General features: G+C 45.8%; 1 protein-coding gene across 3 annotated transcripts in view; it reads right to left on the bottom strand.

Moving 5' to 3' along the window:
• Positions 1-320: 320 nt before the first annotated feature.
• Positions 321-25,951, bottom strand: part of LOC126990852 (phosphatidylinositol 3-kinase regulatory subunit alpha-like) — a 120,853-nt gene continuing 95,222 nt past the window's right edge. For 2 of the 3 annotated variants that reach the window (XM_050849515.1, XM_050849516.1), the window contains exons 3-12: positions 24,742-24,845; positions 9,031-9,165; positions 5,589-5,832; positions 5,034-5,318; positions 4,548-4,758; positions 4,230-4,355; positions 3,187-3,978; positions 2,790-3,033; positions 2,402-2,538; positions 321-2,252 (exon numbers count right to left, since the gene is read on the bottom strand). In XM_050849515.1, coding sequence (XP_050705472.1) covers positions 2,069-2,252; positions 2,402-2,538; positions 2,790-3,033; positions 3,187-3,978; positions 4,230-4,355; positions 4,548-4,758; positions 5,034-5,318; positions 5,589-5,832; positions 9,031-9,165; positions 24,742-24,845 — 2,462 coding nt within the window. In that variant the 3' untranslated portion in view covers positions 321-2,068. Of the gene's footprint in view, positions 2,253-2,401; positions 2,539-2,789; positions 3,034-3,186; positions 3,979-4,229; positions 4,356-4,547; positions 4,759-5,033; positions 5,319-5,588; positions 5,833-9,030; positions 9,166-24,741; positions 25,728-25,951 lie in introns of those variants that run through there. The other variant, XM_050849508.1, reaches the window with a different exon arrangement.

The raw sequence follows: 25,951 nt of genomic DNA, 5'->3' as shown, positions 1-25,951 counted from the left end.
GTCAGCATACCGGATCATGGCAAATCTTTCGATCTCCAGTTTTTGCCATGAACATTGTTCGAGTTGTGTATCATTGTTGGCCAAGGTGTCGCTGAACAAACCATAATTGAAGTATTTGTTCGTATTGACATTCAGTGGCTGACTTACCATCTTCCGTTTAACAGTTGCTGGCAAAGTACCTTATTTAGTTGGGTGATTAACTCCCTCCAGTGTTGTTGGCACATTACCTTATCACTTTTGACACACATAAATTAGGTTAGCATTTTTGCCTTTGCGGCTGCTCAGCCAATTCCCAAACATGATTGATGAAAAGAGCAAGATTGACCAAAGAGCACTTTATTGAGACTTTTCCCTTTGTAGTATGGGAAGGTGACAAGCGACACTGAGGGGTAGTGACTGGCACAGTCAGGACTGTTTACCTCAACACAACGGCCCGAGCCACACCTGGACAGCCACCCTCCCTCACCACTCCTGCCCACCAGCACTGCTTCACCGGGACACGCTTGCCTGCCTGCCTGCCTCCCCCATGGGGCTACCAGTTGTTCTGGTTACTCTTACCAAAGCATTTGTTAGGTGGGCAATACTTATGAGGAAAAGCAACATTAAATAAAATTTGATCAGTCTTATTAAAAAAATATGTAGCACACAAGATCAGTATTTTCTTGGCCAACACCTCCCTTAACATTTTCCTGGACTAGCTCGGCGGGTCAGATCACCACATGTTGATCCAATCGTTAGGTTTGCCGACTCCTTTGACTGACCAAGCAAGTGTATCTATCAGTAGTTGATGGAAGACAATGTTTATAAATATAATGTGTAGAAAAGATTTGAAACACATATCATATATATTTATATATATACACAAATATCTAAATATATAGACATACATGTAGATATCTATAATATATATACAATAAACACAAATATAGTACATACATATACAATATGGAAATGAAGACACTGAAAACCAATAAAAACAATACAATTGTTTATAAAAATGAGATGAAGCTAAATGATTAACAAACATTTGTGGCATGTAGCTCGGGAGTTTTGGTGACTAGCAGCGGCCTGGCTACCCCTCCGCTCCAGGCCACTGTCTCTAGCAGGAGCAGTGTCTATCTTCTGCTCACATCCTTAAGGTTTATTATCACACTTGCTAGAGTTCATATCTGTCACCTAGTAATGACTTGTGGGGTATTTACAACTCAACTGGAATGCACTAACATAACTTCAGTCACACATGATTTCCAACACTTGAATCTTTTCTGAATAAGAGATCTTGACAATCTTTGGAAACAAAGAGGAAAACCATTCTTCACAGCACTATTCATAGTATCAAATAAGACAGTGGGTAATCTAATTTGTTAATATTTTTTAAAATATCAACTATTATAAACAATATAGGTTATGGAGAATTATGAAACATTGACAGCAAAATAATGGCAATGGATTATGTCTTTGGCCACTATGAAAACAATGTATGCATGGGTAGCCTCTATGTTAAGGGGTACTACCCGTAGTTTGATCACTCAGCACTAAACTCTGTAAGATGTGACAATATCACTTTTAAACAACTTCCCTTTGCTAGTCCTGAAATGGTTTTGTACCACGGAGTAAGAAATGAGGCTCCTAAAGTCCACTACCAGTGTTCAATGAGCTAACATTGCATATATCTTTAATATAAGTTAATTCAGTCAGACTGCATTGAAGTCAGCCAAGGAACTCTGGTAGCAGCTGTTGAGCTGCAAATTGGCTTTCAGCCATGTATACTGGGCAGAGGAACATGTCCAATCAGTTATACGCCTTGCTCTGCAAACTAATGCCATTGTATTCATTTTGCAGAATGCATAATTCCTATCACTGACAAGCTGAACAAAAGCCTTCCTTTCCTGAGATAAGATTCACTCGCGATGCACTGGATGTCACTAGCAATCCTGGGTCTTAGATGACCTTGCTTATCTGCAGGGAAACATTTGTCAAGGCTTGCTGTCTGTGGGTTGCCATATTAATACCATCTTCAATTACCCACCATTACTATTTCACACTTGCTGCTATTCACAGGCCATTACTAGCTGTCCACCCCAGCTGGGTACTTGAGGGGAGTGTTGAGCAGGTCATTGTGCATGAGGAGGGAATTTTCAGAGTAGTGAAAGACTAAATCATACAGTGTTGGGTATATCAAAAATGGCTCAGCAAACCCATACCCTTGTTTGCCTTCATAAATCTTGCAGTGTTGAACCTCTCTGTTGCACCTGCATGAAGAAAAAGATCATTAGTCAAAATATTTTGGCTTTGCAATTTAACACTTGTACTTTAATTCTGGATATACGGAAAATCTGTGAAGTTTCAATGAGAAAGCAGAATTTGGAAACATTTTGGAAAGATGCATTTGAATACTCACGAAATTGATAAGGCATAGCCTCCATTCTGGGAAGATCTGATGAGGAATGTCCCATCAGGTTTGTTGTACAGCATATTGATGGCTTCCTCCCTTGATATCTCAAAGAACCAAAGCGACTTGTTGTGCAGCTCTGGACACTGAAAAGAAACAAAATTTGATGTCTTAATAATTCACTTACAAGATTTCACTTGTGAAATATATGGAAAAGGTTTCAGGGTTTGGAGAAAAGAAGTTGATTCCCCACCTTCCAATGTCTAAAATATCTTTATCTTAACAATATGCATGAAAGTAAGGTTACAATTATGACTTACACGTAGCTATCCTTTGAAACATCTAATTATCATAAGTGATCTTCAAAACTCAAACAATAATCAGAGAAGATACTCACAGGCTGAGGTGCCTGGGAGGCCTCGGACTGTTCAATGTCTGCAGACAGCCCACGGGACAGCAGGATATTCTTGTACTGATCCATCTGTTTGGTGAGTTGGAGAACCTCCATCTTCAAGGAATTGGATTTCCTCTCCAAATTCACGCGCTCTCTCTTCAGGTTTGCGAGTTGGTTCTCACACTTACTGTGTTCTTCTCTGACCCTATCCAGGCGCCCAACCAGCACTTTACGGTTGTCCGACAAACTGTGAAATAAAAAAACACATTTTAGGAAAAATTCTTTCAGTATAAAAGCTTGGAATCAATTGAATTAAAAGTGGACTTTCATGTATCTTGGAACTATGCTAATTCACAATGCATTCCAATGTACTGATCAAAGACTCTTTAAGACCACTTACTCAATTTCTTCATGAGGCTGTGCTTCACTCCTGAACTTGTCATGCAACTTGAGCTGGTCCTCAATCCAGTTCATAGTCTCATAATAGCCATCTACGCCCTGCCGGGTGAGGACGATATTCTGGGCGAGGACCTGCTGGTCCTTGTTGTTGTTGTTGTACTGACACGTCTTGGACTGATACTGTTCTTTGAGATCTAAGAGGCGGTTGTGGATGTCTTCCACTCTCATTCTGGCACCTTCAGATTCCTCTCCGTGGAAGCGACTCACAGGATGCAACAGCCGGATGTCCAGGGCTTTGTTGAACTGGATGAGGCTTTGCTGGCAGCAGTAGTTGACAAGTTCCACCACAGAGTTGAAGGTATAGGGTTCAGTGAAGCCGTACTTCCCATTCCGGTGACAAATTTTGATTAGCTTGTTTGAGCCACCTTTCCGTAGGGTGAGAGTGTATTCGTTGTTTCCTGTGGAGGCGTCGCGCACCAGGAAGGTTCCATCCTTGGTGTCCTTCATCAGCACGTTGACGTCCTCACGGGTAATGGTTCCCCAGTACCACTCGGCTTCCTGCAGAGCCTTGGGAGCATTGGGGGGGATGGTGGTATTGTACAACGGGGAACTGGGACCATAAGGTGGGGATGGAGGGCTTGGTTCCTCTGGAGGGTTGACACAAGATGTACGTGTGGGTCTGGGAGGGAGGGCTGGGGCAGGGGCAAACATAGGCACCTTCTCTCCCCAGTCAACCTTCAGGAGCAGCATCTCAACAATCCTCATGTGAGCTTTTGTATTGCGTGCCAACTCTCTGAAAGGGGAACATTCTTTTGAGTCTCAAGTCATCAGAGCTAATAACAAACTAATCAGTTACAAGTATGAGTGTTGTCCTTCAACTTCAACTCCTATTCATAGTCATTTATCTATGTATGAAAAGGGGTGAATGGAGTCTCTCTGTATTGCCTTATTATGGTCATTCTCCTCACGTCAGGTTTTCATTTTAATACAAGCGTACGTATTGTAGAGTACGTATTGTGTACACCAATGTTTGTAGACACTTACACAATCTTTTCCCAGGGAGGTCTAAGCAGGACATGGCAAAAGGACTGTATGAGCAGCGTGGGCGGCTCCATGATGCCCCGGCTGACCTGTAGCTGACACAGCTGGAGGAAATGGCTCATCATGAACCTGAGGAGATGAAAGTCAGAGTTAGACATCACATTTTGGCTCCTGCCTTTACCACTCCCATACATTGTGGGTAGAATTCTGCTTAAATTACATTTGTAATGTGAAACAAAAATTTTCATATATAACATTAAGGATGTCTGTATATACTGACCCTGTGAAACATGCAAAGAAGGCACAAGGAGTCATACTCACTGCAAAGTATAAAAATGGTGAGGGCTCAGCTCCTTGACCATCTGGGAAATACATTTGGCACACTGGTCATCATTGTGGATGCGAGTGGCCTCAATGAAGCGTTCATAGAAAGACTCTGAAATCACGGGGTCCGGGAGCTCTCGAAGATATCTCTTGATCAGGTACGCAATGACATGAGGCTCATAAATACTAAGGTCAACATTACAGAGATCTGAAAAGAAATATAGAATGTGTAAATAATTTTTCTTCCGAGGGAGTGATCATATTAATATGCTTAAGATAGTATGTTTTTGTCTCTGAGTTAAGATCTTATCAGCTCTGGTAATCACTACACAAGGGACTACAACCTCACAAAAGGATGAAAGGTTAGAGGCTTTAATGTTCATCCAAGAAACAGGGAGTCAGGGTTCTCTCATTATTGAATTTCCTAGTTCCCTTGTGTTATGAAATGTTGATTAATGGTGTCAAGTCTCTACTGACACAAACCTTCGTCACAGCTCTGCCTCAGCTGGGCCAGAGTCTCCTGTTGGGGGGGAGTGCGGTAAAGGCGGTATGGGTCCAGGTTGGGGTCGTTCTTGACACGGAACACAATTTCTTGGCAACATTTCACGAGGAGCAGAGGGGCAGGAGCCTCCACAGGGGTGAACTGAGAGCACAGACTAAGGCCAAAGACAGAAGACAGGAGTAGGCGACGGAAGTATTTGGAGGATTGCTTAACACAGGGAGGCAGGCCAGTAGCAGCACAGGTCCTATGAGCAATAAGTCCACAGTCTGAAACCAGAAAAAGTTATAATGTAAAAATTGCACAGAACATTGAGCATTAGAGGCATTCTTAAGGTTTTTTTTTTCCGTATTGATTCTAAACCTCTGAAAAATCTATGTACTGCTTTAAAATGCCCTTACTTAAATATCATAATGACTACCCTTGCAAATGACCACCAGCGCAGGTGCTAATACTACCACACATTCAGGACAATTGACCTCACTTCCTTCATTGAAGCCTAACCACGTCCTTCCTCCATTCAGGTGCCACAACCTTACCTTGGCAGAACTGTCCTTGGTGAATGAACCCTCTGAGGTGGTGGCCACACTTGTCACAACGGTGGAGATCATGAAAAGAGTGGTTGCGGAGGTTGTGGTGGGAGGCGGGGGTGTTGCACTCCACGCCCGCAACACTTGCAGCCAAAGTCTCTCCAGGATAAACACCTTCATGACACATATTCTTCAGCTGGCCAATGCACACCAAGATGGACTGCAGGTGGAACTCATCCTTAATGCCCATACCCTGCAGGAAAGAATGTAGACCGTCATTAAACTGGTACACTCCATAAAATATACATTTCTTATCCACAGAAATGCTCCAAGACTTATTATCCCTATTTATTTAGGACATGCACCAAATTAAAGGTCAGAACACTACCCCAAAAGCACAGCAAATAAGTCAGAATCTCAAGAGTTGTGCTTCTATTATGTTAACATTTGCTTTACTTAATTACAACTACCTTCATCATCATCTGCCTACATCATTCCTTTGCAGGATATACACATCCCCCCCAAAGTTTTTATTTTCTATTTTTGTTATATGCCTCTTAGTTTCTAATTTTGCTGTTAACATTTCATAAACTTCTTAATTTACCACAACATTTGATTGAGTCTTTTTATCCCACATTTTGCAGTGATTTTTGTTCATCTGTTGTCTGCCCTCCTACATGTCTGTTCTGATCATTGGCCTTCATTGATTTTGCCAATATGACATCACTTTTGTCTGTTCTGCAGTTTATTCTATCCATTATTGTGACTCCTAGTCCTGATTTCTTCATCCCTCTTTGGGCACTTCTCAGTTTTGTTTTCAGAGACTTTGTCAATGTCCACGTCTCCGATTCAACTGTCAGGCTGGGGAAAACACAGCGACTGAACACCCTTCACTTTTAGTACAAAAACAGAGCCTGTCAGTATGCTACCTTATGTTACCATACATTTTGCATCTGATGTTCTGTGTATGTATTCCATTAAAATGAGAATAGTTCTTTCCTCTATCAAACCATATCTTGTATTGGTGCTGAAAAGCACATGTCGACAGAGATGTAGGCTGATTATCTATATGAATCATGTGGACCAGGAACAAATTTTAGCAACAGATAACTCAACTTCTTTACCTGAGGCTCAACAATATCTGATGAACTGCAAGTGTTGATTTTGCTGGCACTCACACTCTCCCTCAATTTATTATTTACCCCTAACTCCTTGAACTGATCCTCTACTCTCTCAACCCTATGCTCAGGCTCACAATTCTGTTTGGAAGGGATCTTCCCTGCCTCAGATATCAGCCACTGCCACCCTGGGCTCTGAGGGGACAGACAGGCAGGAGAGTCCAAGTCTGACAGCTTCAGGCACCATGACCCTCCATACTCAGAGCAGTCACTATAGGAATTCTCACTGGGCAAAGTGGTGGTAGTGGTAGCAAATGACACTGCTGATGATGCAATTGAAGTGACCGATGGTCGCTGAACATTCCTATTTTGAGAGGGTGGTTCATCAGGCTGAGCTTCTTCCTTCACTTCTGAGCGTGCATCTTTTGATAATGTCTCCTTCTTGAGGTGAAGGGATGCACTTATTGCCTTCAGTCTAGGACAGTGGCTAGGACCAGGAGTGTTGCCACCCATGATTGGTATGGGACTGCTTACACTCTGCATGACTGGCGACCTACCCACCCTTGACAACCTCTCAGATGTGGGCCAAGTGTGGACGCCACTGTCTGGGGTGGTCACTCCACCCAAGTGGCTGGACTGTGGGGTGCAGTAACAGTCTGAACTCTGTCCACCAGTCGAGTCACACAACTTGAGGGACTTCTGGGTGTGTATGGGGGTGGCTGGGGAGGGGGAGTCATGTCTATGGGACTTGCGTGACGACCACTGCTTGATCTTTGCAAACACAGACATGGGGGACTTGAAGGGGGAAGCCAAAACTGGACTCATTTTGACTTGAGGAACAAGACTAACACTAAACCAAACAACCAAATACTGCTCAACTACAAAACTTAAAACAATTATTTACATGTGACAACAATTAAGTGCTAAAAGGAGTCCCTATAACAAGGTAAAATACCAATCAAAGTTATTTTAAAACAAGAACAATAAAAGAAAAAACGAAGACCCAAACAAAACAAACAAACCAGAGGCAACAAATAAACACCAAACAACCTAACAAACAAAACATAAAACCAGTAACAAGAACTGGGGACTAGATGTGAGTGCACAGCTCTGCTGACAGAAGGGAGGGAGGTGGGAAGGTGTCGCCCGCACTCCTGTCAGATGTACACTACTTAGTTCCCCAAAGCCGTGCCCCGCCTCGCCCCGCCCTTATTACAAACTACCAATGTAATTACCCCTCAACATCCTCTTCATACAATCGCTACTTTGTGAACCACTTCCAGAATGTTCAACACTCTGAGGCTTCGCTAGTTTGGATAGAAGTAATGATACTTAAAATTTGGAGTCATCAATGCGGGGCTTGTGTGCTCCGTGACCCGTGAGTTTAAGCGCCTGAACAAAGGGGGTTGCCGAGGACTGGGTAGCAGGAGGAGCCACCAATAAGTGGAAACGGCCGACATGCGCTAAGCACACATGGCACTTAACGAATTATATTAAACGATGCGGCGTTAATTACCTCATTACTTACACAGAACCTAACGACAGGAGAAATGAATCAATGATCATTACTAAGACTTGTTAAGCACAGGCCATCATAGCATACTCAACGCATTGGGTTAGGCTGAATATTTAGTGACGAGAAAATGCCTTACCAGTCTCTTAATGATATGGACGTTGTCAAGGATGGTAGGCGGTGTAGGGTCATTAGAACACCTGACGAGGTAAGGAAAAATGCGACATGGCTGCAGAATAAACCTGAAGGTGGAGGCAGTGAGTGGGTCGCCCGCAGCGGAACCCAGTACCCGCGGTGGGGCCAAGACAATGGACCACTTCCATGGGCGTCATTACTGGTGCCCGTGTGTGTGAAAACTGATAACCCACAATATTACAACCGCCTCTACTTTCTGATTTAGCAACTACCGACTATCTCAAAGAATCCTATCACTAATGGAAGGGATAATAATGTTCATCAGTGATACCTAAAGGCTAGTTTCCTAATGTACCGTACTAAAGTTGTCTGTGTTTCCATGCACCAATTTACCTATTTAATTTACTCCCCCACCCCCAATCAGCCCCTACCCACCAACTGACCTTAGGATCGTTAGCTTCGCCATGCCCCACACCATTTCAAACGGCGCTTCTAGTTAAATGAACACCGCGTCTACCATCAAATGTCCTTCAACACAAGTAACTTTTCAACAATACCGTAAGATTTCCTTCACCCCAAATCACCATCAATTCACAGGTGGTGGTGAGATATCCAGGCTCGGAGGCTTTGGGCTGAAACAAAAAAGGTATGATGCAAACAGTTCATGTGTCGCGGGAGTACTCACCACAAGTTTTTCTTGGTCGAGAGAGAGGAGTTCCGCTCCTTTGATGTCCTTGGCTTTGAAGAGTTCTGTGTAGGGCGCTAGGTTGAGGGTGGCCATCCATTCCACCACGTTGCTGGAGGACCACTGGCTGATGGGCTGCAAAGAAAGGAGATGAGCGTTAGCTGGCGAAGTGATTATCAGCGGAGTCTAGATGAAATTAGAAAAACTAAGAATATAAATGTTCTTGTAATACACACACACACACACACACACACACACACACACACACAAGTTAGACATCCACTCAACATCTGATAGGGTCACAAAACAGTCACCAAGATGTTGCCGGAGCCCAGGATCAAACTCACAACCAGTCTATGAATAATATACTTTCGTGGTAGCAACATTTCGGCCGCGAGCAGAGCATCGTATCCACAATTTAGTGAGATCCATTTAACTTTCTTTCTCCCCCCCCCAAAAAAAAAATGATAGCCAAGTACATCTTCGGTGACTTATCTACTCATTCGTATACTTTTTGCGTTTGAATTGGGTGAGTTTCATGATTCACTATGCAGGCTGACGGACGCGAGACTGAGATACATCCTCCTCGGAGATTTGCTGTAGAAACTGTTCTCAAATGGTTAAATTTCGCTCTCCTTCCACTTTGTCTGAGGAGTTGCAAGTTCCTTCAAGTCTCATTAATGCAACTGTTCCATGGGTATAATATGGATATAATTTACACACTCGCATAGATGGTCATGTCCATATTACAGCCTGAATGCCCACCACACTTCTACATGCTAAACCGAGCCGAGGGAAAATCTGGCGTTAAAATGCCGTCGATTATTTCAGTCTTCTCCCAAGTGCACTAAGGTCTTTCGGAAGGCTGTCTTTCGTTCGTTCCGTTGTAAGGAGACACACCAAAGGCTAATGATAATAATAATCACGATAGAAAACTAATAATGAAAATAAAAATGGGAAAAGGAACACTAGGGTACATGTTAAGTTATGGTATTAAATTTTAAACTAAGTCCTTAAAACAAGACAGTATGATGGCGTTACAAGAAGAATATAACCACTAGCTGTATCATCATCTAAGTACAGTACATTTAGTCAATATCTCCAGAGTGCGTTCCTCCCTGCGCCCTCTCAGTGTGATCGCTACGCCGGCGAAGCTTTCTCCTTTCTTCATGGGGTGATCCACATTTTCACCGCACTCTCCCGTGTTGCTGTGCGGGTTCTGCTCTATGTGCCGGCGCTGAGGGACTCTTTGTGCTCCTCTGGCCGCGTCTCCCTATTGCTATACTCTATTACTTTTATTATTTACTACTCGCTGAAGAGGCGTTATGGAGTTAGGTCCCTATGTGCTGGCGTTGTGGGACTCTTTGTGCTCCTCTGGCCGCGTCTCCCTATTGCTATACTCTATTACTCTACTCGCTGAAGAGGCGTTATGGAGATAGGTCCCTCACTATATACAACGCCTTGCCTGTGAAAATACATCAGCACTACTAAGGTCGATTAGAGCAAAGTCGCGCCTGAGTCGAGCACCACCCAACTTTACAACTCACTAAGACCTGAAGCTTATTGTCTAGCTGAGAGAAGTTCCTCGCTGGGCACTCGACTTGCATTAACTAGACCCGGAAACCCTAAGGAGCGGCTGAGACCTAACGTTACTTCTCGACGCGCTACTGTTCATCAGCTTACCTGGAGCACGGCAGAAGGGCCGCGGCAGACCTGAGAAAACACCATCGTGCACACAGATGGAGGATGTGGCTTGTGTCACGTAAAGATCAAATGTTTACTCCACACCATGAGTAAAGTCCGCGAGTCAAGAGGGACGCTGGTAACACTCCAGTTATCCGCCACAGACTAAGCTGGTTTGGCTGTGCTGCTCTCGCGGCCGGTACTTGCAACTCCCCCCGGCCCCGACCCACTCTCCCCACCCGTCCCCTCTCTGCCCCCCTCAGCCCCCGCCACAGCTGCGATGGTGAAACTGCCAAGCCAGAGTTGGAGGTTGCGTCAGTCACAGCCCAAGTCACCACCTATCTATGAAAAATCTAGAGCGTGGCGTACGATGACATCTACTGTGTGTGTGTGTGTGTGTGTATTACAGTTGTCCGTTTGTCTGCGGCGATACGATCAAACGCTACATTCCTAGTAATTCTTTTTAAACTCTCCACTTCTTCCACTCCACGACAAAGAAAACGTAGCAAAGCCATTTTAAACTACACAGGGAAAACGACTTGAAGCTATGCGTAAATCACTTTCTTGGTTTTATTTAATCTTTTAATTTATACTGGAGAGTTAGTAAGTCAGCAACGAAGGAAAGGTGTTGCCAACTCGAGTACTTACACATAACACCGCCACCGTGATATGAAACCGATCGCAACTCACTGCTCATTTATGTGGCTGCACTTCTTACCCCCTATCTCCTCTACCTCTTCCTTTCCCCCTACCTCCTCTACCTCTTCCTTTCTCCCTACTTCCTCTCCCTCCTCTTCAACATCGAGCACGTAGAACAGACAGCCTTCCTGATGTTGCTGACGAACAACAGCATCGTTCGAGGCTAGCTAGCAGTCACCTTTTCCTTCACACACCTTTAATAACTGTAGCCTTCAGCGTCTCTTCAACACACACACACACACACACACACACACACACACACACACACACACACACACACACACACCACATCCTCCCGTAAGTTTTAACATTTGCGCGCCGTGTAATTATTTATCGAACTAGTATTTTCAGGGGTTATTCTGTATTATGAGAGAGAGAGAGAGAGAGAGAGAGAGAGAGAATGCTGCAATGGAAGGCGATCATTTAACATCAAGTGCATGCCACTAAGAAAAAGCTTCAGAGTGGTCAGTACCATTTGAACTCCTCTTGTGACCTTGGGATTGTCGAGTGCACAGTGCTCTTGAGCGTGTTTGTGTGTAGGCAACATTACCAGTGACTAACCACTATTTTTTCGGTAAAAATACATTTGGATTAAAAGGTGACGTTCTATCCACCTACCCCCCCCCCCCCCCTCTCTCTCTCTCTGACACGCGAGGGCTTTAGCTGCCACGGAGACCAAACAAACTCGTCAAACTTTTATATACAGTTCAGTTGGGACTATAAAATCATGGTGCTGCAACTGCACTGGTCATATGGCGCCTACAGTTCAGGTGAAAAAGGGAAAATCTACTGCGACCTGACACCTCGAAGAATAACTTTTCCGAGACTCCCTTCATTTGATCTGCTGATTTGCGAACACATCACGCAAGGGAGCATACACATCAAACTTATAAGAAAGGGCGATGCTACTACGATCCCTGAAACCTCGGAGTACAGCCCATTCTAGGACTCTTTTAGATACGCAAGACCATCAACGGTTGGCAGCGGAAAGAGAACCCGGATTCGTGGAGGATTCAAGATGCATGATTCTGGCTACCATGTTTAACCTGGGTTCAAATTGTGAGTCTTAACGTTCAATGCCTCTCCTTTATACCGGAAAATCCTCGACATTAACACCCCTTGTCCTGGCACAGACCATAATCCCCTGGACCCTTCCTTGCCCACCCCCGCCCTCCACGACGCGATACAGTGACGATGCAAACATTCCTAATCAGGTTAAGAACGACTATTTTGTGTTTATCCAAACCTTCAACAACTGAGGGACGTGTGCATAGATAGTGGTGGAGTAAATATATTTCTGCGGCAGGAGGGTTCGTGTGTGTGTGTGTGTGTGTGTGTGTCGTACGGTCGTACCCTCCCCCCACCCGAGCACCGCCGCGGGCAGCCACCGCTCACTCGCCCCACTCAGCCTCGGCCCAGCCAGCTCCGCGAAGCACTGCGTGCGGGGACCGTAGAGTAGTCTGGTCACAGGGAAAGGCTCGCTCCCTCTACTTGAAGCCATGTAATAAAATTTCGAGATGGTGGTCACGTAATAATTCATGTAGATTCCGGCACGCTAACAACAGGTACGAAGCGTAAAACTAGAACATAAAGAGATGATGGAACACGAGCCCAAAAGGCCTCCTATGACCGGCCACACAGTATGAGCACTGTAACACACCAGTGACTTCACAAGCTAGCGAGACTGCTGCTCACGTTAACGGCGGGGGGCGAGACCAAGAAAAAACAAACCAGTATTCTAATGAAGTCAACGGCATGTAGAAGGCAATACTTCCATGACACTAAACAGCTACAAGCGCCTAACACCAAATACCAATGCGTCCCCGGAATTGAATTTTAAAGTGACCCTACGATGAAGTCAGTAGTAAGCGTGCAAGGACAAACTAAAATGTATTAAACAAGTACAAATCTGTGTGAAGATGTTTACCTAATCCGCAAGGGCTCGAGGGTCAGTGCGCCGGGAATGACCTTTGTCGCCTGAGGATTCACAGAGAAGTTAAAAGGAAGGATAATTTCCATACTGGACTAACGTAACCTAGCAGACCCAATCACTTCCAATACAGTTTGTTCCCGGGTTCATGGGACTCCGCTCATCCCCTGTACCTTGGCTGCCTACAAAAGAAAAAAAAGAAAAAATCCTGTAGTAGTGAGCAGGTTAAAGTGACTATTGGTGATATGGAGAAATGGGTGGGGTGGGGTGGAAGGTCACCGGAAATGTAACCTGGAACTTGAAAGACTCGGCCAAAAAATGAGGAAATGCAAGCAACTTTTCTCCCTCCCTTGCCACTTGCTTTCTCTGTCAGCCATCCCGCCCACTCTGCCGACCGAGCATCATCGTTGGAAGAAGGAAGTCAGTAGCTGTGAGGAAGAGGGAAAAAGTGTGTGTGTGTGTGTGTTGCAGTTTGCTTTGCTTAGCCTTCTTCCATGAGACAAAATGTTCCGGCAATACGCAACAAGCGTCAACCAAGTTCTGTAACACGGCACTCCGTTGGTTGCCGGCCCTTCGTCACTCCATGAAGTTGTTCTGCATCTCCTGGCCTTCACATATAGGTACTTCTTCAGAGGTTGAGAGAAGTACGTAATCGATAAGAGCTCAGTCATGCTAGGTATTAATTAGGCTTAAAACCTAACCATGTGACAGAAGGCTGCTATTATTTTATCATGATCACAACTAAAGCCTCAGTAGCTGGAGTGATTCCTCTTGTTATTTAACCCGGCCTTGGCTTCGACATCAGCCGTCTCGACAACGCGGAAAACGGCAATCATATGGGACGCCTGACCTTCCTGATAATTGATTTGCTTGTGCATCAAACTAAAGCTTATTATATATACAAGTTGATATCACGCAGGCCATTCCCGAGGCCATACCGGGGGAAGGAGGGGTGAGGAGGGGGAGGTGGGTCAGCACGCGGCAACAAAGAGCGCCGTGGAGCGCGTGCGCGGTTCCTCGCCCCTCCCACCCCCTTCGCCTCACCTCCCGCTGCTGGTTGGTGCTGTTGCTACCCGCGCCGCTCGTCACACTGGCTCACTGGCGCACCTCTCTCTAGCCCACCAGAGGATTTCATCGCAAATCTCTATGAATATTCCTCACTAAGTACATGAAGGCCGTAATCAACGCATCGAATCGAAAATCAGAGCCGTATACAACAGCTGAAATGGATAGACGAAATTATTTGCCAGAGTTAAGGTGATCGGGCCGACTCAGTGTAGATAAGTGTGGCTTCACTTTCTAGCCTCCCCACCGAGGCGCCGGGTGTGGGGAGGCCGGCCGGCGATAACCAAGGAATTTCACGGCCTCTACGCCACCATAAAGTGAAAGCAAGACAGGTGGAAGAAAAGGAATACTATCTTCTAGGCGAGGCTGTGATGTAATCGTTATCCTATTACTTTTCCCGACTCTCTTTCAAAAATGAGAGGGTTCGTAAACAAGGCGCGTTAGGACTGGCCCAACCTATAGGCGGTGGTAGGAGGGGGGCGGAAGTTAGGAGAAAGGGATGGGGGGGAGGGAGGGCCACAAAGCGAGGGGTCACGCAGTGGGCTGATTCGTCGGTTATCACGGCAAATATATCCGTCCCAGCCTACTGACAACAAGAACAGGGTCTTTTCTTTCCTGAAGCAGCCCTATTAACCTTCTTGAATGCTAAAAATACACCCCAGGGCCGACGCTCTTACCGCAAAGGGCAGAGCTGCAAGGCCTGAAACGGCAAGCCTCTGCCTAGCCTACCCCGCCTTGTCATGCCCAAACAGCTCACTATTTTATTGCTCATATAAATATACATATACACTATACAAAATAAAAACCTCGCCAGTCACATATTAGTCAATCGCGTGGCTGGCTTCTTTGATATACATAAATGCAACACCTTCCTAACAAAGTGAGGCTGCATCGCCGCTGCATAGATATGAAGATTAGTTGATTTTATCACAGATGACATACTTCTAAGGGGCGAATAATACACCCTTGTGTTAGGCAGGACGGGGACAAGTGAGTCATGGAAGGTCACCCACTGAACAAGGAAAATGCTCTAGGACATATACTCAATCAGTTCCTCAAAAATCATCCCGTCCTTCTCTGTTATCACGTGTATTGAGGCTCGCTTATCACCGATCGGGGCACATCACCTCTTCTCTGTATAAACTAGCAGGCAACACAACTACATCACCGGCCGGCAACTTTATGGGCTACATACATACACTAGCAAGGAGCCGGCACACCAAATATACGCTGGCCTATGTGGCGGGGCAATCAGGGCTTAGCATCACCATCCCTGAATTATGGACCTGTGCCCTAAATACCACTCTTCAGGGTAAGATTCTCAAACTTTCCTTGGTTCACTCTGTCACGCTTTGGGGCCGAGGCTGCCATCGCTGGGGGCGCGTCGGGCCGCCCAGAACCAGCCTCCACCAGTGTGCTGAACAGTTGCCAGTCACCACCTTACGTGATATAAGGGGCAATCAGTGCCAACCACACCATTACTGACCTGTTAATGAACGTAACTGAGCAGCCGTACCGAGGTTCACTACAGTGTTTACTATTTCAAGAGATATTGTTAACTTACACCCCAAGATTCGGTCATATAGAAATACACATCAATTTGGCGCTAGGTAAACATCACATAATCGACCGGGAGGAGAAAAACGGTCTCAGCCTGAAGGTAAGGCGAAATAAGTCGCAAAGTGAATTATAAGGGGCAAATCTTCCACGGGTGTGTGTGTGTGTGTGTGTGTGTGTGTGTTAGCAAGCTCCACAGTGCCGCGGTTACCTATTAATGGAAGCCCGACCCATCTTAAATACCGCCCCCCACACACAAACAGTTAACGCCAGGAGATACATGCACAAGCCTCCCCTGTAAGCCTCGTGGCCCTCCAACAGTCCAACCAGCATTTCGGGGGCCGTTTGTCTTAGGTGAGGGAGAGCCAGGCGCAGCAGAGGCAAGGCTCGGCACCGTCCATGGCCGGCAGGCAGGGCGGCCACCCAGCAACAAGACCTTAAAGCACGAGCACCCCATGGACGTACTGCAACAACGCGCTGGTGGGGGGCGGGGGGCGGCGGCGGTGGTGGTGGTGGTAGTACTCAAAGTAGCGGTAGTAGTAGTAGTAGCGGTGGAGATGGTGGTGGTACATCATTCTTAATCCTTTAAACATATTTTTATACACCTGGTAAAACATTTTCATTTATGCAAACTTAGAAGCAAGTGCAATGTAATACGAACAGGCTCGAACCTCTTCCTGGTACATGATGGTGAAATTACGTGTTCTTGTAGGTATGGTTGTGATATTATTATTATTAATATTACCCTAGCACCACCACCGCATGAGCATTACTATTATTTTGAGCAGCCTAAGTGTCATTAGCAGTACTTAGCATGGTAGTGGACCCATTACGGTAAGATGAACATTAGCAGAAGGCTCAGCACTGTAAGTATATAAGCTCGCATGGCCATGAGTGGTACCAGGAACACTTCAAATTGCACGTGGCTCCTCAAATCTACTGGTTTAAGAGTGTGCAGGGTGAGGCAGGGTCAGGACTACAGGGCACGGGCACAATGGCATGGGCGAGGCGGTGAGTCTGCTAACAAGGGAGCGGTGGGCACGGCGGCGGCAGGGAGGGCAGGGATGCGGAGGCCGTGATCAATAGTTTGGCGCATCGCGGCTCGCCCTGTGTTCCCAATGATCCCTCCTTCGCTGCCCTTCCTCTATCACCCCTCACGCCCCCTATACAAAGTTTGGAGATATTTTAACACCAATGACAACGGTTCATCTTCCTGCCCTCGTGCACGCAACACCTGTGTACACACGTTTGAGTAGGTGTGAGTTGGGCTTTTCTGGCTCGTTCCAAACCGACCCTATCTTCTTCATTCAGGACAGAATAAATCCCAAAGTTTCTTCTCCTGAAACCTTAATGAGTCCTCTGGTGTCAAGGCCACGATGGGTTCACTACACGAGATGACTAATTCATCAGCCCCGGCCCACACAATCCTCGGCCCTGTGAGGCAGGAACACGGTAGCTAGTTAAGAAGTACAAGGGGTGGAGTGGAAAAAAACAAAAAAATAACCAAAACTTTCGTTCCTAAACATGGATAATACAGGATCTAAAGAGAACATCTGCCCTATTGGAAAAAGAGAGCTTCAAGAACATTACAAAACTAACCTCAAAATTTGGGAGTCGTAATCAAGGTAATGCCAAAATCATCATCAATTATAAAGTCAAGGAATGTGAGATGTCCGGGATGAATGGAGTCTACAGCGTTCTACAGTTGAGACAGAATCATGTCAGCTGGTTTGCCAACACTTCCTCCTTTACGATCACCTTAATCCTACCCTTGAGATATAACACAAGCCTAGCATGTTTAGGAGGGAGTATCATCCTTAAGGCGTTGATAACACGCTCAATTCAATTACACTGTTGGAGGATTTACGTTTAGGGTGACCCGCTTTTTAAACAAAGGATTTAAAAAGATGCCTCCTTGGGTCTTAACAAGTTGTTTATGAAGGCAACTCACCCTGGCACGAGAGTATTAAGGCCAGCACGCAAGGGAGGGGAAGGACAGGGCGAGGGTGGCGGAGTGAGGGGCGCAAGAGCTGAGAGGTTGTGTGCATGGTGGGAGGAGTTGGTGAGAAGAATCAAATATCAAGGAAGTGTGATGGCGTGCCGGACTCGTGGTCTCAGAAGGCTGGCTGTGATGGCAAGATGTGGGGCGTAGGATCTAGCAAGGAGAGAATAGATGAGAGGTGGAGATAAATGGAGGGAGAGTTGCAGTAACTTCAGAAAGCTTACTAAATTAGGATAACGATGGGTTCAAAATAGATATGGGGGTGGAGGATAAGTATATAAAGTACAGGAGAATGGATATATGGAAATGAGACAGAGGGAAAGCGACAAAAGTTATAATAATGATAGTTTTACTTTGCTCTGAAGTTTTAAAAATACAGAGGGATAAACACGCAAGGGGCGCAGAGTACACAGGCATGAAATATTAAAGATTGGGATACATATAGATGGAAAATTTCACACAAAGGCCATTGATAAGAATAGGAAATAGATACCAATGGGGAAAAGGAGATAAAATAAAGCTGCCATACCCATTCTCTGAAAACTAACATTGCGAGGAGGAAGGAGGAAGGAGGACTGAGAAAGAGAAGAGAATAAGGAGAGACTGGCAGGTCAATCTCATCTCACTGTCTCATTACCTAGCTACTCCACTACTCCATCCACATCCCTGACAGACTCCTCCACCATGTACAGACGATCGCTTCTCATATTAAGTATGGACAATTAGTGCGAAATTATGGTGCGCAGTTAACTTCACGGCTCCATGTTAGGGCCTCGCCTCGACAGCGTTTTTGTTGGCGCAAAAGTACATGGGGGTTGTGGCGGTGGTGGTGGTGTGCCGGTTATATAGCGGTGGGTGCTGGCTGTTGGTGTTGTGTTATGGTGATGTTGGTGTTTGAATTATTATTAGTGGTGGCAGTGTTGTGTAGTGGTGACAGGAGGTTGTGTGACGTGGGTGGTGGTGATTGGGTGGGTGGATGGCTAAGAATTTTGTTGTTGTGGTTAATTGGACGCTGGTGTGGTAGGGAATGGCTAATACTGTAGTGGGGATGGTGGTGGATGGTGAAAGAATGGTGGTGCACCCTCTCCTCTACAACCACTAAATTCTTTCCCGTCCTTCACCACCACCAATACACGTCCTTTAATCAACACTCACCACCACCACAAGTAAAGCTAACACCACAATAAGATCATAAAACTAACCTCTCCCTTCATCACCACCACCACGTCCTTTCCTCCACACTCGCAGCACCATAGTCGTGCTGGGCGTTGTTGGCAGGGGCACCAGCGAGCCTCACTACCTCGCAGCCCCACGCCAGGTGCCAATGAGCATGTCCGCCTTGCCTCGCCTGACCGGAATAACTTATAAGTCCTACCTTTCCTTTCGCCCACCTCTGCCTCCCTTTGTCTGTTCGTCAGCGCTGCAAATTACTGTCAGAGGAATAGGCCAAGCTCCTCAGGGTGTGTGGTGCTGCTGAGGTGCTGCTAAACGATACAGCACTCACAATCCTACCTTTCTCCCTTTGTGTGCTCGTCTGTGCTTCTACATAGTCCAGTACGGTACTCTCCATCTTGACTGACGATACACCACAACTCAATAAAAATTCCTACTCTCATAAATCAGCACCACAGCCTTTCAGATTAGTGTGTATATATATATATATATATATATATATATATATATATATATATATATATATATATATATATATATATATACACACACACACACACACACACACACACATACACACCTCTTTCAGCCAAAGTTTTCGAAGATAAACGACTCCTACTAATCGATATGACAACCTACCATCACTACCAATATCACTATTAGCATAACCATCTCAGAATAATCATATCTGTCCTTGTATTCCTCACTATACCTTGAAACACTACTACTGCTACTACTACTACTACTACCACTATTACTCTTCCTGCAACTACCTACCACCGCCAACTCGTGCGATGCAAGGAGAGACAAAGCTTTTAATCCCGCGACACAAGATAGGTGGTGGAGCTTGATCTGTCTCCTCACGAGCGACACCTGTTCCTTAATTAAAGACACCAGCACCGTGGGAACGTGCAACTGTAGCTCGAGTGGCAGCGAACCGCGTGACCTGGCAGTAAAGGCGAGAGGGGAAGGCGATATACCCTACTGGTGGCCCGGTGTTGGAAATGAAAGGCCAGGGGTTCAGGCAGGCACTCGGAAATTACTATAGCTACGGGGTGCTGAGGCATAACTTTCATCTTTGTGACATGCGTTGAACAGAGGTGGAGTTTTCCATATTGTTAAGTTAAAAGTTATCAGGAATTTCAGCTAAGCATTCCGGTATGACTATGAGGAGTGCTGAGGCAAATATTCGTTGTATAAATATGACTGCAACAAAGGGGAGTTTTAATATTAGGTAGCAAATCCCCAAGGGTAATGAGAATCAGAGGTGGAGTTTTCCATATTGTTAAGTTAAAAGTTATCAGGAATTTCAGCTAAGCATTCCGGTATGACTATAGGGAGTGTTGAGGCAAATATTCGTTGTATAAGTATGACTGCAACAAAGGGGAGTTTTAATATTAGGTAGCAAATCTCCAAGGGTAATAAGAATCATAGTTATGTAAGTATAACCCACATACTCGTTAATATCGATGTGGGGTGCTGATGAAAATAAAAGTTCTTCACACGCGTGCAACAAAGTAGGTATACAAGGAGTTTTCAGGGGTAGTATTTGAGTGCAATATCGTGGCGTTGCTATAACCATCACAATACCCAGAAAAGAGTGCTGAGGTGAAACGGTTTCCCTCCATGCATGCTTGCAATAAAGAAGTTTAATACTGTTCGGTAACGAGGCCAAAAGAATAGAATCCGATTTCTGTAGCAGCTATGTAAGGGGAAGTAGCAATGCAAAGCCCCCTCCCCCCTCCTTGACTGTTCTACTCTTTTTTTTACACCGGTTAGTCTTATTATACTGTTATTGATATGTTTTCGCGTACTTTCCTATTACCTACTAAACATGTTTCCTTTAACTTTATGCTCGTTACATCATACATTAAGATCCCACTTGTTATGTCTTCCTCGTACTGTTTTATGACGTATGTATGAGATGCATTAGTTTCCTCCTCGTGTTTCTCTTCCTCCTCCTCATCATCATCAGCCATTAGTAGTCCGCAGCAAGACAAAGGCCTTCACAAACGTTTTCACCCTTTTCTCATGTTACCAGTGTCATATCGTGGTGTAGGAATAATTATCGTCCACAATCAATTTATACAGCTATCTTTAGTCACTCAAGTCGGTAATTAAAAGCGTGGTATAAACCTAACTATCGTTCACACTCATCTCTATATTTATCCTTCGTCACATCAGGCCGATAAATAATAAATTAGTATGTGACATCTTCCAGTGCCTCCCCGTCCCTATCAAGGAGCTCTTATGTGGTGAGGAGAGGCGGCACAGACAGGCTCTACCGCCGCCACCCTCCGGTCAGGCTTCAGTTATACAAGAATTTCACGTGTGGGGGAAGACGTGACCCGCCACACCGTTGCCATGGCTACCTGATCCCCTTCCGAGGCGAACGATGCCATGAGTACATACCACCGGCAGGCTATTCACATCCGACGCGCCCCACACTATTGAAATTCCGTTCTGCCTCGAGATGGAAGGATACAGGGATGGCACAGGGAATACTGATCGGTCGGGTTCCCCCTTTCCACCACCACCACCAGTCCTGCCACCAGACGGCTAAGTTATGGGAGTTGCATTTAAGCTGCACCGACGAGGAAGGGAGGAACAGCCGGTGATGTCATGACGAAAGTAGTATAGGGTCAACCTTCTCCCCGGCTGGCTCTAGTTGTGACTGAGAATTTAGTTTCCTTTGTCAACACCATTTATATTAGGTTTTATAGTTTGAACTGCATCGAAAATTGAAAGTGATAATAAATATGCTTGATGATGCCTCAAGAACTGTCATTAAATTATTTTAGCAAATCTAAATTTAAAAAATGAGACCAAGAATCCTTTGGATAATACTAAGAGAAAACTTTCCTTCGAGTCATGTTAGATTATATGCATGACTGCTAGTGCGACGCTGCCCACGAAGACTAAATGAATGGCATTGTTGTCGCCAAGTGAACCAGAACTGCACGACGTAACCTTCCCATATCACTCCATTCATCCAGGCTTAAGTTGCATCAAAGTGTGGCTATATAAAGGTTTATGGGAAGCCTTTTAATATTCAATCTAACCCCAAGTCGTGCCACAGCGCCATTAATATCTCGTAACCAGGTAGTACCACGAGAACAGAGACGGTATTATCGACATGGCTGCTGCACACCTGCCTGTCGCCCGTGTACCCTGAAGGTTTATCACCAGGAGGAAAGTGTACCTGGTCAGGGCCACAGAGAGCTGTGCAAGGGAGGGATTGCCCACGGACCCATCTCTCTCTCTCTCTCTCTCTCTCTCTCTCTCTCTCTCTCTCTCTCTCTCTCTCTCTCGAGCATTGTATATATCCTTAGTAACATAACACTAAAAGAAGTAAGGAATATCACGCCACTCCACAGTTCTCCAAACACTCCAGAGGTCTGTCGCGTAAATTCGTTTTAAAGATTGATAAGCGAAACTCCAACCTTGACGGCTTAACAGTTAAGTAAATCCTTCAATCTAACCGCGATTACTTTTGTTCCTTCTTCAGGCGTTGTTACGGGGCTTCACACGCCGGTGAGAAACCTGGCTCCCGGCGTGCATTAGGCAGCGGGCGCAGATGGCCGGCCCTAACCTCCCCTACTGCCCCTATGACCTTTTTTGATGCTTCCTCCAGGCACACCACACTGCCCCCATATCAGGCTGTTGCTGACTTTAATATCTGATGGGGAAGTCTCCATCCATGCGTGTTACCAAGTACAGAAAATAATGTAAAATGACTTCACACACACAAAAAAGTGATTTGCTGAGTGTGTGGGAATGACTTTCTAAGTTGTAGTAGTATGTTTTAGTAGTGTTCCTGAACGTGTGTGGATCGAGTAACCTAAAGTAGGGTAAATATGGGAAGCTGCTTTAGCCATGTTAATAATTAATTGAGATTTCCCTAAGAGCAGGTAACACTCCCCATCACCGCACCCCAGCAACGGCGAGTGAGTGAGTGGCTCCGGGGACGAGATGGCAACTCCGCCACGCTAATCACTGGGTCTTGCTAATAAACCACATGCACTTGAAAGTCAAGTACGAAGTAAGTAATACGTGACATGTATTGAGTTTTATTGTCGCTGAATGACTGCAATAAAAAAAAATCTCCAGCAGATGATGCAAGAGTTGAGTGGAGACTGTCAAGATTACGAAAAACGAACCGTAGTCAGTCACTAAAATGTATGCACCTCAGTCATCTCACTCCATCGCGTAAGTTAGGAAAAAAAAAACTCGCGTGTTTCCGAGCATAGCACGTAGCTATCATGAAGTGGTGTGGTGGCACCAGCAACCCGGTACAACAGCGGCAGCAGCAGCAGCAGCCGCAGAGCGTGGGCTGGGTTGGGCCCGCGTAGCAACAACGGCTATTCCGAGCGCTCTTTGTTCCGGGCTGAACGGTGAAGCCATCCCAGTAAGCAGCCGTCACCACCGCTCGAAAATGCCCTCAAGCAACTCTCTCTATTGATGCTAAACTTAGGTGTGTATGGTAAACGCCTCTATTACGTGATTAAGTTGAATTATACGAGCTGGTAACAGTACAGTCCTAACCTACATTGGAGACCCGCTGGCGGAATAGCCGGCTAGTTAATAAAGAGTGGATTCTACACACAACCTGGTCATTTCCGTCACTTCTTGGAGCCTTTCACTAACTTCACATCATGGACACTGTCACAACCCACCAACCTATCGCATGGCTACACAAAACTTTATTTCACTGCTCCTTCTATACTTTGTTCCTCCACCAGGAAGAGTTATCGCACAACTGGCAAGCCGCCCCTGGCACACACATCAAGCTCAGAGTTAAAATGTCATATGAGCCTCCCTCCCGCACACCCACCGGTACCTCGACAGGCTGAGTTCAAGATATTTTCGTTTAATAACAAACAAATCGGTCATGAAAGTAACTTTAGAGAGGGTATGATGGTACAGAATGGTGATGCAAGTCGTGTATCCCCAAAGCTGTGAACAAACGCGCATATTCGCGGCTGATTGATTGTAGTCCACAGTGAAGGTTGTCTCCAAGTGCGGTTTTGCACGCAGCAGACATCTGGCGCCCGGAACTTAGGCCTCAGCTGACAAATCTTTCAACGCACGGTTGCAGCATGCACTACACACAGACATACGTACATCTCTTGACAGGGGATCTGACATGACTTTGCCGGTATGACTTCAGCGAGGTCACTGTTAAACAGTGAAACTTTCCCGGTTTATAAACATAACTTTCAAGCCTATTGCTGAAAAGCTTAGCTTAGGCTGCCTATGCCGACAAGAAAACTCCCGGGATTCCTACCATCAGCAGCACACTCCCAAACTCTCCCGGCAATGAGGGAACACCGGCCGCTGACATGTCAAAACGTTATGACTCAGCTCTAAGATTATTTACTAAACTTTTGCCTCCCGTTTCCAGGGTTCACAGTAGCTCAAATTTTCTGCTGTTTTCCTTCAGCGACTGATGGTACACCAATTTTTCTTGAAATTACAGACATCTGTAGCGGCACTGTTTTACCTGCAAGCCCCGAATGAACACACAAAAGTACTTAGCTAATGCCAGCCTACAGTCATCAGTAACACCAACTACAAGGGAAAACAAGAATGTAGTACTTACGACATCATTGGTGTTGGTTGGCGGCGGCAGCGTGTGCTGTGGACGAGAGCAGGGATGGTTGCCCGTGAAGGAGGTACACACGTTGTGGAAGCACGCCCGGCACTCTACAAGAGGTAAGAAGGAGGACACGGTGTGACAGACATTATGCTGGTTTGGACTAGTGCAGTTACTGTGGCTGTGGGAGCCTCCAGCAGTGCTGTACGCCAGGAGAGGTCCACTTCCCCCACTCACTGGTCCTCCACACGACTGTGCTCGACACAGACAAGTCAACACGTTGCTGCGGCACTCGGACGACGTGGTCACGTTAAAACGAACTTGTTCTGACGACGGTCCGGAGGAAGTCCGGAGACACATAGGCGTTGGCGTCGGACCGTATTTCATCATGTAATTCTCTTTGTCAATATTTAGCACATGTTTATCCACATAGCACTTGTCCCCGTTGCTTCCTTTGTTCAGGTTGTTTTCGGTGTCGTAGAGACCCATGGCGGAGGTTGTGGTGGTCGTGGTGGTGGTGGTGGGCGAGGCCGAGCCTGTGGCCGTGGGCGAGCCCCCAGGGGAGACGGCCCCCGTGTGGGCGTGGGCCACGGGGCAGGCTATGGGCCGGGCAGCCTTCATCACCTCGTACAAAAAGCCAGTGTCGAGCATCTTGCCGTTGCCTCCACTAGACATATTTATCCACGAACACTTGGCATACTCACACGATACACTTATTTTTTACCAATACTGCCAAATCACAATGCTAGACGGACTCATGTTCATTATCTGAATTTCATTTCACAATAACCAATGCAGCTTTAAGCTGGTCGATTATCAATGCCGAATATTAGAAAAACAATTTCCAGTTGAAGTATCACAAAAAATCTTCAAAGTACTTTGAAGTAACGCCGTGTACAGTCTAGAGTTGGCTGGCGTCTGTCATGTCGAAGACGCCAGCAGCCAAGTCCTGTCATCCCCGCGCTGGCGTGGCTGCGAGCAGACTGGCCGCCGAGGAACACAGCACGGAGAGCGTCTCAGCGGCCCTGGGAGCGTGGCCTGTTGCCAGGCCTCGAAACTATTGCCACAAGCAAAGCTCGCCTAACATGCGCATTCTGCTAACATCTTTCGTGTTTCATCCGAGGAAAATCCATGAACGATCATTTCTCTGAAGACGCAAGTTAAAAGGGATGCGATAAGAATGTAAAATTTGTTCCCAGAGCCTCTTTCTCTGGCA

This window comes from Eriocheir sinensis, chromosome 6 (assembly GCF_024679095.1).
Source record: "Eriocheir sinensis breed Jianghai 21 chromosome 6, ASM2467909v1, whole genome shotgun sequence".
Classification (NCBI taxonomy): domain Eukaryota; kingdom Metazoa; phylum Arthropoda; class Malacostraca; order Decapoda; family Varunidae; genus Eriocheir; species Eriocheir sinensis.
Note: the sequence above shows the minus strand (reverse complement) of the source record. Positions and strands in the feature narration are given on the sequence as shown.